Genomic DNA, 12,117 nt, shown 5'->3' with positions numbered 1-12,117 from the left:
TCTTTTCTGTTTCAAAATATCATTGGGGAAATACAAAAAAAGTATCTTTAGCCTCTTGCTCCTTATTTTTTCCTCTTGTTACTCATTTCTAGACCATAACCTCAAACATTTCCTTCTCCTTTCCCTACAGGGCATTGAAGGCTTTGTGGAACTATCTGAGCCAGAAGGGAGTTAATAGTGATGCCATCTGGGAGAAGATAAAGGATGTTGTTGTCAAAACCATCATCTCGTGAGTTGTAGTGCTACTTTGGATGTGGGGTGTGCCATGAATTCTCATGCTTTCTCCTTTCCTCTTTGCTGTGCTATAGGCTGTGCCCATTTTGTATTTCAGGTTTGAGGACAGGATAGGAAGAAATGCAAGTTGAATTCCGTTTCTTAGTTACTTTTCTGTTGTTGCGATAAAACACTAGAACCAAGGCACCTTATAAAAAAAACTTTAATTTGGGGCTTAGAATTTCAGGGAGTTAGTTAGCACAAGGCAGAGAGAGATAACTGGGAATGGCTGGACTTTTTTGAAACAAATGCCCATCCCTAGTTACACACTTCCTCCAACAAGGCCACACCTCCTTATCTTTCCCTACTTATCTTTCCCTAGAAGTTCTACCACAGGGGACCAAGTATTCAAATATATAAGCCTATAGAAGCCATTCTCATTCAAACTAGCATACTGCTTATTTACCAAATTTCATTAGGGTGATGGCTAAGATCAGGCACATCCCTTAAAACCACTGTTTGGGGGGGGAAGGGTGTTGTTTATGGTTGACGGTTGACATGGTCTGGTGTTGTCAGGATTGTCCTTGAACTCTTGACCTTCCTGCTTCTGCCTTTCAAGTGTTGAGATTGCATGCATGTATCCCTATGAAAATTGCCTCTGCCCTCCTAACTAACTCAAGATGCCCCACTGGCAGGTCAGAACCCTATGTGACCAACCTACTGAAGTTGTATGTGCGGCGCCCCTACAGCTGCCATGAACTCTTTGGTTTTGACATCATGCTGGATGAAAACCTGAAGCCCTGGGTCCTGGAAGTCAACATTTCCCCAAGGTAGGTGGTATTTATTTATTTGTTTGTTTGTTTGTTTTTTACTCAGTAGAATCCATCTTTCATTCTCAGAATCCTTGTCATTATAGTCTTATTGAGAAGGTCTTTCCTTCTTTCCTTCCCTAGGGTATATATCTTCCCTTTGTGATCTGTGTACTGACTCATTCTGTCCTGTTATCTTAAGGATCTTTGAAAATAAAGAAGAGTTATTAAAAGTTGTTGGTCCTACCATTTTTCTTTTTAGAAATTATTTATTTTTACTTTATGTGCATTGGTGTTTTGCCTGCATGTATATCCAGAGTCCCTGGAGCTCTTGCAGTTTTGAGCTGCCATGTGGGTGCTGGTGATTGAACTTTGTTTGTCTGGAAGAGCAGCTGGTGCTCTTAACCAATGAGCCATCTCTCTAGCCTGATTCCTACCATTTTCTAGCAAACCAAGGCCATGGCAGGCTTACCAAGGTGAGTAGGGTTATTTATTGTCTTTGAGGGTATTTGGGTTTTGTTGTTGTTTTTCTGTGAGGCTCTGGATGTCCTAGAAGTCACTCTGTAGATCATGCTGGCCTTGAACTTACAGAGATCTACCTACCTCCGCCTCCCAAGTGCTGGGATTAAAGGCTTGCGCCACCACACACACAAGGGTATTTGTTGAAGAAGATCACAAATGTGGGTTATTGGAGTTGCCAGGAAGTAGGAAGCTCTGATTTAGGTGTAGGACCCAGAACTGTTTTGGAATGCTGCTTTGACCCCCATTTTGCATTCTTCCCCTGAAGCCTCCACTCCAATTCTCCCCTGGACATCAGCATTAAAGGCCAGATGATCCGAGATCTCCTGAACCTTGCAGGCTTTGTTCTGCCCAACATGGAGGATATCCTCTGCAGTTCCAGCAGCCCCAGCAGCTCCAGTGGCTCCAGCACCAGGTCTGCTTTCTCACCTTCCCTGCGGTTGGGATGGCAGCATGAGCTGCCCATTTTGGTTTGGGGAGCAAATAGGTTATGAGCCCTCTCTCCTGTTAGTCTCCTTTATGGCTCAGTCTCCCTCTGCTGTCCGTCCACATGCTACTGCCACATCATTACCATGAAAGTAAGTCTGGTCATTTTACTTCCTACTCAGAAATCTCCATAAGGCTTAAGGATCACATTTAACCTCCTTACCTGGATATTGGAGGCCCCAGCCTGTTTTCCTGCGAGTATGTCTCTACTGCGTGCAGACTAGATTATGTCTCTAGGGCCCTGACAGATCTTTAAGGACTAGGTAGTCCCCTTTCCTCTCATAAGTTTGTTGTTTCTTGCTGTTCTCCCACAAGTGTCTTTTCTTTCCTTAATGTGGTTTCTTCATTCTAAAAATGCCCCTCACCCAGGTTCCCTATTCATCAAAGCCTAGATCCAGACAACATCTTTATGAAGCCATCTCAGTGTGAAGCTTTTCCTTCATACCTCCAAAGCTTTGAAACTTTTCTTGAGGACAGGGAACTAATATTTAGTAAGTATTTTAGGTAGCTAAGGAAATAAATAGTGTATCCACTCAGTTCTGTAGGGCTCTTATTAGTATTGTAGCTTATAGATGAGGACCCTGAATATCCTATAACAGAGTAATCATTCAGGACCATTCAGCATAAGAGAGTGAGGGTAGAGTCCTAATTCTGGCTCCCAGCAGGACATGCTGTTTCACACTTGTGATCCCAGCACTTGATGTTTCACGCTTGGTGTCTTATACAAGTTAGAGGCCAGTCTGGGATACAGAGTGAGTCTCTATCTGAAAAGCAAAATAAAATGAACAAACAACAAATGCTGATTTGCCTGATCACTGACCCACTTTACCCACTGTGTTTCTGGATATGTATGCTTGGCTCTGTCCTTCAGCTGTCTGAATTATTCCACTTGTCACAAGGGAGTCAGTTCTCTCTGTTGACCTATGAGAGGTAGATCCAAGTTGATTCCCTGAAGCTTACAAGACTTTTTTTAAGTTTACAAATAGAGATTAAAGTTTTAGATACATTAGCATTACCCACCACTTTTTGTGATCTGTATTGAAGTCCACATTGTAGAGAAGACAGTAGACTCATGGGTCATAATAAATGCTTGGGGACCCAGAAATGATTCTGGGTTAAAAGTCTGTGTGAGTTTATCTCCTCTGTGAGTCTAGTAGCAAGGTAAAATGTCTGTCTTTCTCAGCCAGAGACCTAGTAGCTCTAGGAAAGCGAGGCCTGGTTTTCACATGAAGAAAAGGCAGCTGTAGCCTCAGGGAAAGGAGCTGGTATTCTTGCTGCCCTTAAAGCTAGTCAGTTAATATCATCAGAGATCTGAGAAGGTTAAATTATAGCAGGAAGTATAATCCAAATGGCATATGTATCAGTTAAAATAACAGGGCAGCTAGACAACTGCCTTAGGCTTTCCTCATCTTGATAGCTTTGTTGCTGGCAGTGGTCTATCTTCCTGTCATACAGTACAGCATTAAATATTCAACTATCACACAGAGCAGCATTGGCCTCTGGCTGCCAGATCTGGGTCTTAGAGAGTTTTATGTAGAGGGGGAACTTGGGGGACTGACCTTACTTTGATGAGGCAGAATAGAGCAGTCAACCCAACAATGTCCACCACTTGGGCAGTTAGTTTTCTGGTAGCAGGTGAGGCATGAGGCGGTTTTGTCCAGTGATTAGTGTTACCATAAATCAGGGGGAGTCGTGCTTCATCTTATCTTCTTTGGAGACTTTAGCGTTCCTGCTATGAGCTGGCATTTCTGTATGTCATGGGACACTTTTGTTGTTGTTGTTGTTAAACATTCAAGATGCCATTTTCAGCAGATCTCTGAAGAGTTTGACGACCATGATCTATTAACTATACCTGACTTAAACTTTTTAGTTACTTGATTTAAACATATGCAGGAAGCTAAATGAAACTTCTTGCTAAATAAATTATATAACAGTTTACAACTTAGTCGTTTATAGTGCCCATTATAGAATATCACAATTTCTTGTATGATTCAGTTTATCCAAATAGCTGAAGCTTAAAAAAGTTAGCAAAAACAAAGAGGCTAGACGTATTTCTATGAGCCTGAGTATACCTTAGGATCTTAAACCTTATTTATCAAACATACCTATGTTATTCCTTATTTAAAACTGTAGGAGCCTGGTGTTGAACATAAATAATTAGACATACATTTCTAAGTTAGGGTCTATTAACCTTGAGTATACCTTTATTATAATATTAGGAATTTACCATCATACAAAAATCCATCCTAACCCAAAATATTTTGGAGGCTGGCTGTTGCTTCCTTCTTCTAAAAGGAGATACAGTAATAAACCAAGGGCTCAGTAGAACTAAAAAGTTTTACAGGCATTGCCTTAGTTGGTTTATACCTTGTGGTCTTTTTGTTTGTTTGTTTGTTTGTTTTTGTTTTTCCAGACAGGGTTTCTCTGTAACCTTGGCTGTCCTAGGACTCACTGTGTAGACAAGGTTGGCCTCAAACTTACAGAGCTCTCCCCCTGCCTTTGCTTCCAAAAGTGCTGGGATGATTACAGGCCTGTGTCACCACTGCCCGGATCCATGTGGTCATCTTAACATTGTGAAACCACATGGCATGTATGCTTTGACCTTACTAAAGATGGCTGCCAACCATGTGGTTGCTATTTAAAATATCTATATTTTAAATTAGATCTATATTTTAGGCAAGAATTGAATCCAAGTTACATATATAGCATATTCTAAATAAGAATTGAATCATATATATTAAGTTGTAAATTAAGATTACCCATACATTTATTTGTTTGTTTGTTTTGTTTTTTTAAGGGCAGGAAGTAGAAAATCCTGAGACATAAGACACTTTGAAGTATAGAACAGAACAAGTTTAGATATAAGAGTTTTGGGATCATTTGTTTGTACAGTGGCAGACGTTGTTACCATATGAGAGAATTGGAAATCTTTGGCCATTGATCTGTTTTGAGGCCAAGTAGTTTGAAGTCTGAGGAAAAGAGAGAGGGGGTCATAAAACAATTCCACAGGGAGGAATTTCTGTAAGCTCCAATAGAAAAGCATGTCGCTTGGGCTTAGAAGCTGCAGGAGGAGTTCTGCCTGAGGAAGGAGAGGCCAACGAGTGCTCAAGGAAGAAACAGAGCTGGAAACAGGTGGGAGCCAAGAGATTATAGCATAGGTGGGACTGCAGTTCCTAGGGGTAGGCAAGAGAAAGCTAGCGGGGCTGGGGTGGATAAAGTGTCTTTGTGATAGGAATTTCTGCCTGGGCTATCCCCAAGCAGAATGGGAAACTTATCAAAGAGAAATGTTCCAAATTACAGAGGAAAAGTGTTCCTTGTCCTTGTGGTTGGGGCCCAGTGGGAGCAAGAGGAGCTTCCTGGTAAACTGGTGTGGCTTTTGTAGTAATAGTAGAGAAATCAGGATGCTCTGGGGTGCTCCTTTTTGTCAAATTAGTGAGACTTCCTTTCTATTTCAGCTATTCTGTGGCACTTGCTTGTGGATGAGAAGCTCTTTGAATGTAGTATACTTTAGAGTGATCTAGTCAAGGGACAAACATCTCCGTGTGACTTTTGACTGTTTTTGGGAAGGAGTCTTGCACTATATCCTCTCTCCGTGTTTTCATAGCACAGGAAGCTGCTGACCTACCTTTTGCTTTTTGTCCACGTCTGTCTTAGCCTGCCAAGCTCTTCTAGGGACAAATGTCAAATGACTCCAGAGCATTTCACTGCACAGAAGATGAAGAAAGCTTATTACCTAACCCAGAAAATTCCTGACCAGGTAGGAAATTTATCTTTCCTCTAATTCAATAGCCCCCAGTCAAATATCATAGATTCCAGAGATATCAGCTTTCATGTCTAGATCAGCTTTTAACCCTATGGACTTCTTCCCAAGAGTCACTGAGAGACCCAGGAGGCTTGAGCTTCTCAAAGCAAATGTGGGGCCTGGGTGTGAGAAAGGAAGGCACCCACTGCCAGATCTGAGTTGTTCGGGGATAGCCTTGACTCAACAGCATGCTCTTCTACTTCAGCCCAAATGGTTTCTTGACTCTAGCCAAGAATGCCTTCCTCCAGGAGCTCAGGTGACCGGATTTAGGAAAAGACAAGGCACAGGTCTGGCATACTCCGCATCAGGTGGTGTTGGTAGTCCTACGGGAGTTCTGGAAGCTTAGGGTTCCAGAGCTCTGCTTCGTACCCTAGCTGCTTGTTTCAGAGCCTGTGGCTCACATTGTCACGTTGCCCTTCCTTGGACCATAGGACTTCTATGCATCTGTGCTCGATGTCTTGACACCAGATGACGTTCGGGTTCTAGTCGAGATGGAAGATGAGTTTTCTCGTCGTGGTCAATTTGAAAGAATTTTTCCTTCTCGATTCTCTTCTCGCTATCTTCGTTTTTTTGAGCAGCCACGATATTTCAACATTCTCACTACCCAGTGGGAACAGAAGTACCATGGAAACAAGCTCAAAGGTGATATGCTTTTCTGGCCTACGGGAGGCCATATTTAGTAAGAAATTAAATCCCATTAGGCCAAGAAATAGGTTTTTCTGGAAAGGAGGTGGGCAATTGATTCTTCCCCGTTAAGTCCCAGCCTCTGCTCATCTTGTCCAGGAGTAGATCTGCTTCGGAATTGGTGCTACAAAGGCTTCCACACGGGGGTCGTCTCTGACTCAGCTCCACTGGTAAGTGATGCCAGTGCAAGGGCATAGCCTTGAGAGCTCCTGAGTGCATTATGGTTGGCTTCTGGGTACCCAGCCTCTCCCTTCTCTCCCAGACCCACCTTTGTCTACCTTTCAAGGGTGTGGTTAATTACAGAATGCATTGCTTGCCTGTCTTTGAAGGATCAAAAATTATCGGTAGCCTTAATTTTCTGCCTGTTTGCTGAGAGAACTAAGAATTATTCACATGCGGCCCTGATGTGTAGTGTTGTGGTGGTGTTCACAGAGTGGCAGAACTGAACAAGAGTCCCAAGACCCCAAGCATTCCTTCTTGGACTCAGCCTAGCCGATTTACCTCATTGCTTGCTTTGTTCCTAGTGGTCTCTGCCAACATCACTCATGACTGCCCCAAAGGGTGATGGAACACCCAATGCCATCAGCAAATCAGAGCGCAGCAAATCAAGGTGAGTGCTACTTCAGCAAGAGAAGGCTATGGATTTGGGGGATTTCTTTTCTCTTTCCCCAGACCGTGGCAGTGAGAGGAATTCTCCACCTTGGGGCTAGCAGGAGTGTCAGAATATACAGCCACAATATCTTCTTTTTGTGGGTTGTGGGATGACCAGGAAAGACCCAGAAACAGGCACTTTTTAGCTATACCCTCTGGCTTTAGGAAGTCCTGAGCCCTCTTACCCTTTTCCTTGCACTTAGGATCTTACTCTGCCACATTAATCAAATGTATTTTCTGGCTGTTTGTGTATCTCTATAGTAGTCTACAGCACCGTCATATTGTGGGTGCTTACCTCTGATTCTGTATGGAACATAACCTGTATATAACATAAATGATATGTTATTCTTAGCCTCAGCTGTGCTTTTTCCTTTAGAAAGCAAAGCTGCTCCGAGGGAAACAGGCTGTCCTCTGAAAATGGGACCACACCCAAGCCCAAGAAGAGTCGAGCTGGCCTTTCCCCTGTATCTAGGAAGACTTTGTCCTCAAAGAACAATCAGGACACCAGCAAAGAGTTCAGCCATTCTGCCCAGGTGTTACCTGTACTCAAGTACTCCAGACTTTCTGCCTCCTCTGCTTCCCAGTCAGCCTGACTCTCTCCTGACTGCTATGAGCCCATGACTGGTCTCCTGCACAGGAGCACTCAGCTACCTCAAGGGAACCAGCCTGCTGACCAGCTTGAGCCTCTACCCACCTCCACTTTGACCCTCATCAGAGTATTTTTTGAAATGGTTCTATTAGTAGATAAGGGCATCTGGAGGACTGGAGGGGTGGTGGTAATGGGGAGAAGGTGAAGAAGGTTCACCCTCTGTCACCTTACTGCGTGCTGGCACTTCATATCTCAGTAGAGAAGCCAGTAATGGCCAAGCAGCCTTATAAAGCAGGGTTTGGTTTCTATCTGAGAGCCATGTGTGATTTATTTGAGGCCCTGTGCAGGGCTTGAGTTGTAGTTCAAGAGGAGAAAACGTGCTAAACACAGAAGTCTCTTGTTCGGTAATTGAGAGGGATTCCTTGAAGGTTCTGCTTCTCTTAGGACCCCTAGCCCCTACTCATCCTTGTCTTGAAGAGCCAGTTTTAGAAACCTTCAGTTTTCAAAGACGGTCAGGAGAAACCATGACAGGCTACACATAATTCCTGGCATCCTGGTCTTGAGGTGACCTCCATACCATGTCTCCATTTAAGCTTTCACCTATTGAGTAGCCCTCTTTCTTCTGTGAGTCTCCCAGGGCTCCAGTTAGGATCCCAGATAATCCTAGGTTAGCTGTTATGTAGGGGAGGGTAGAATGAGCTGCGTTTCTTCCTCAACCCGGGGAAACCTTATACTCTGTTTTGCTTTGAGCAGAGTTTGGTGCCTTGGCAGGCGGGTTTCAGCACAGTCACTCTTACAGGACAGGCTTCTCATTTCTCACAGTTAATACTCAGCTGAATCTACCTCCCTCCTGGACTCAGTAAACACTGAGCACTGAATAAACACTGACTGAGTAAACTTGTGTATACAGATCTCCAAGGACACTGGCCCCTGAAACACTACTGTCCTCCCTAGTGTGGAGAAGTAGAGCCCAAGGAGGCCCATTTCAGGAGAGGTTGGATTGGAAGAGTTTTCATTAGAACTGTGGTCTTCCATCATCTAGCACTCCCCTCCTCCCTGGGACCTGCGGTCTCTGTAGATGTCCTTGCATTGGGGCGTACAAGAAGCCAATTGGCCCTATGTCTAATAAGCAAGATTTGCCCTTTGCACACTGAGCAACTCAGTCTCAAGCTGGTCTTGTTCTGTAGCCAATTGGCATGGAGCCCTGGAAAGCTAAGAGAGACCTGACTGAGTTGAAGGCCATAGAGCAGGTAAACATGGCGGTCAGCTCTAAGGTTGTGTTAACAGTTGTGAAGGAAGGTAGACAGCAAAGTCCTGTGTAGTACTTTATCATGAGTGATAGACTTCAGAGTCAGACCACAGTGGGAGAGTCCACGGCCATTCTGTAAAATCTCTTCTGATACCAACAGCCTATTGTCCTGGTTACAGTATTCTAGTGCACATGTAACAAAGGGACAAAGTCTGCTCAGCACCATTATGCCTGATGGGTGTCTTTGGGGCAGAGGCCTGTTTGAGCCAATATACTCCTTGAAAATGGACTGATTCCTCAGCTTGCCCTCCGAGAGTCTCCCGTCACTCTCAGTATCCAACCCTGCAGCAGACTGGAGCCCACCAGAGGGAGGGACTTGGGGACCCCCTGATGAGGCATGACAGTACCCTGGCAGTTCTGTCCTGTGGCCCAGGCTTACCTGAAACTTTTCATCCTTGCCTCAAAAATGCTAGCATTGTCTCTGCATCGCTGTGCCCAGCGATTACATTTGAATGCTGATGGGTCTGTTTTGCTAGTAGGAGAAAAAGTAGGGCTTATGTATTACATTACCTTTCACTCTCAAGACAGTGAACCATTGGTAAGTTATTTCACATGCATATTTTAGCACTGGCTAGTCAACAATAGATAGCATTCACTTGAATGAGGTATTTTTTTTTTAAAAAAATAGATTTTTAAAGTTTTGAATTTAGAAGCATTGTTAAATGCATATTTACCAGTGTATCAGTTTTCCCAAGTCAATATTTTAACCAGCCTTTGTTTGAAGAAGGGAAGCAAATGCTCCCAAGACAAGGAATGAAGTACAGTCTCTCTTATAAAATGAACATGAGACCTACCCTGCAGGGCTGTGATAATGTAAACCAAACAAAAGTACTGGGGATTTGGAGTTCCTGCTCTGTTGGTTTATTAGCCACACTTTGTTCTATGCAAGAAATGTAAAAATCTTTGCTTGAAACTGTGTGTAGTGGCTCGTCCCTTAATCTTAATCCTAGCACCCTGGGAGGCAGAAATGGACCAACAGAGCCTCTCCTTGATGGAAGGGAAACAGCTACCCAGATATCCCAGAAGAGACCAGTACAGTATCTATATTCCTCACCATCACCCTTCACCTACTGCTCGCCGAAGCACAGTTTTCATTATTCCTTTGAATGCTGTCATTCCAGTGGGGATCTCTGGTCTGGTTTCAACTCTACAGCATACAAGCATCCCAGGGAGGGTAACGTTAAGCATTAGAAATGTGTGTGAATTGGTAATTTGGTTCTCCCAAGAGCCTTGATTAACAAAGAATAACAGGAATGAGTACCTAGTGTCTAGGACAAAAAAATGGCACAGAAGACAGCTCAGTCAAGCACCTAAGGACTGCTGTGTGGACCCAGTAGTCACCTCAGGTCTACTGTCAGGGGTTCAGTGGAGGGTACTAATCCACACATTGAGCAATTTCTACTCCTTTAGCTGAATTAGTTACCTGGGAGAAGGTGATGCCAAAGGCTGCTAGGGAACTTCCTCTCTTGGCTTTGTGTTGGTACTGAAGGATCCTTCTGATTACTGTTCCTGTGAATGTCTAGTTTGCTTTGGGTCTGTAAGCAGTGACTTTTAGAGAACTTGTCACTTGATCCAAGCCTCCCAGCAATTCTTCTGTAATCCCTGGGGACCCACGTGGGTGGGCTCATTTGACCTCCCTCTATCAGCTTCAGATCGGTGCAAGCAGCAAGCAGTCTTAGGTTGGTCTTAGTGGATTTCTTATGTGAATGAAAGATGACAGCAGGATCAGTAGCAGTCAAACATTATCATACCCATCTGTGCTTTAACCAGAATGTGCTGAGGTCTGAAATACCAGGGATTACCACAGAAATCAACATTTGAAATGTTTCTGTATCCTCTAAATTCTAGTTTAACCAGGGATATCCATCTCTCGGATGTAGTTATAGGGATTAATTTGGGTGTAAGACAACTAAAAAGTGCCTCATAGTGCAGATTTCAAATAAATCCTAAAGTACCAAAATGATCCCCTAAGCCATTCGTTGCAATAGCAGGAGCAGTGCCAGGGGCTGTAGTGCCCTTAGCATAGCGGGTCTCAGCAGATGTGCTCGGGTGTGGCTGTGTCTTGCAGGACCAGGCTTATTTGTTTTGCCAGGGCTTCTAAACAGTCCAACTATTTGTATAACGTTGAACTGGAGTCTACAGGAGGATGTGTGCAGGTTAAATTTAGCAAATGTTACTCCATTTTACCTAAGAGATTAAAACTGTCTGCTTTGGTATCTGGGAGGTCCTAGAACCAACCCCCACAGAGACTGGAGAACTGTACTATGATTCTATCAATGGAAGATTAGAGCTGAGGGTTTGATCAAGATAATTAGCTTAAAGGTTTAGAGCCCCATCGCCTGCTGGAGAGGCACAAGTGAAACTTAACACTAAGAAGCTCAACTACTGGAATGCCAGTGACTAGAAATGCACAGCTATTGGTAGAAATGCCAATATTGTTGGCAAGGGTTCTCAGGTCCATTGATAAAGTAGAACAGCCCATATGGCTAGCTGTTAGTAAAAAAAAATAATAAAAATAAAAAATATATATATATAGCACATAGTAGATACTGTTTAAACTTCAGAAAGGAAAAACTGATCTTAAGTATTGTGCTAAATCAAAGAAGCCAGAAACAAGTGTATATGCTGATTCCATGCAAGAAAAGGGAACAATCCTAGAAGGCAGGGATTGCCTGGGGACTGTAGATGGGGGGAAGAGAGGGGTTGACTGTAAAGAGGCACACTGGAAATATTCTTTGTCTTAACTGTGGTTGTAATAACAACTGTATCTTGTTGGCAGACCTCAAAATTATATAGTTGAAATTATCATAATACTTAAGTAAATAAAGCTGATTTTCCTTCCTTTTTTTGTCATTTTTCAGTGCTGAGGACCTAACCCAGGGTTTCAAACAGTGCTAGGCAAGTGCTCTACTGCTAAGCCATTGTCCCTGACCTAAAGCTACTTAAGAAACAATACTCGGGCTGGAGAGATGGCTCAAAGGTTGAGAGCACTGGCTGCTCTCTCAAAGGTCCTGAGTTCAATTTCCAGCAACCATGTGGTGGCTCATAAGCATCT

General features: G+C 43.5%; 1 protein-coding gene across 4 annotated transcripts in view; it reads left to right on the top strand.

Annotated features, from left to right (window-relative positions):
• The window catches only part of Ttll4 (tubulin tyrosine ligase like 4), a 39,490-nt gene extending 27,586 nt beyond the window's left edge, over positions 1–11,904 (top strand). For 3 of the 4 annotated variants that reach the window (XM_055616531.1, XM_055616528.1, XM_055616529.1), the window contains 8 exons: positions 131–229; positions 909–1,043; positions 1,810–1,956; positions 5,682–5,784; positions 6,261–6,471; positions 6,613–6,683; positions 7,038–7,123; positions 7,541–11,904. In XM_055616531.1, coding sequence (XP_055472506.1) covers positions 131–229; positions 909–1,043; positions 1,810–1,956; positions 5,682–5,784; positions 6,261–6,471; positions 6,613–6,683; positions 7,038–7,123; positions 7,541–7,757 — 1,069 coding nt within the window. In that variant the 3' untranslated portion in view covers positions 7,758–11,904. Of the gene's footprint in view, positions 1–130; positions 230–908; positions 1,044–1,809; positions 1,957–5,681; positions 5,785–6,260; positions 6,472–6,586; positions 6,684–7,037; positions 7,124–7,540 lie in introns of those variants that run through there. The other variant, XR_008721185.1, reaches the window with a different exon arrangement.
• The last annotated feature ends 213 nt before the right edge of the window (positions 11,905–12,117 follow it).

The sequence above is a fragment of the Psammomys obesus genome, unplaced genomic scaffold (genome assembly GCF_907164565.1).
Source record: "Psammomys obesus unplaced genomic scaffold, mPsaObe1.curated_primary_1811, whole genome shotgun sequence".
Classification (NCBI taxonomy): domain Eukaryota; kingdom Metazoa; phylum Chordata; class Mammalia; order Rodentia; family Muridae; genus Psammomys; species Psammomys obesus.
The sequence above is the reverse complement of the archived record's forward strand: the minus strand, read 5'-3'. Positions and strand labels throughout refer to the sequence as shown.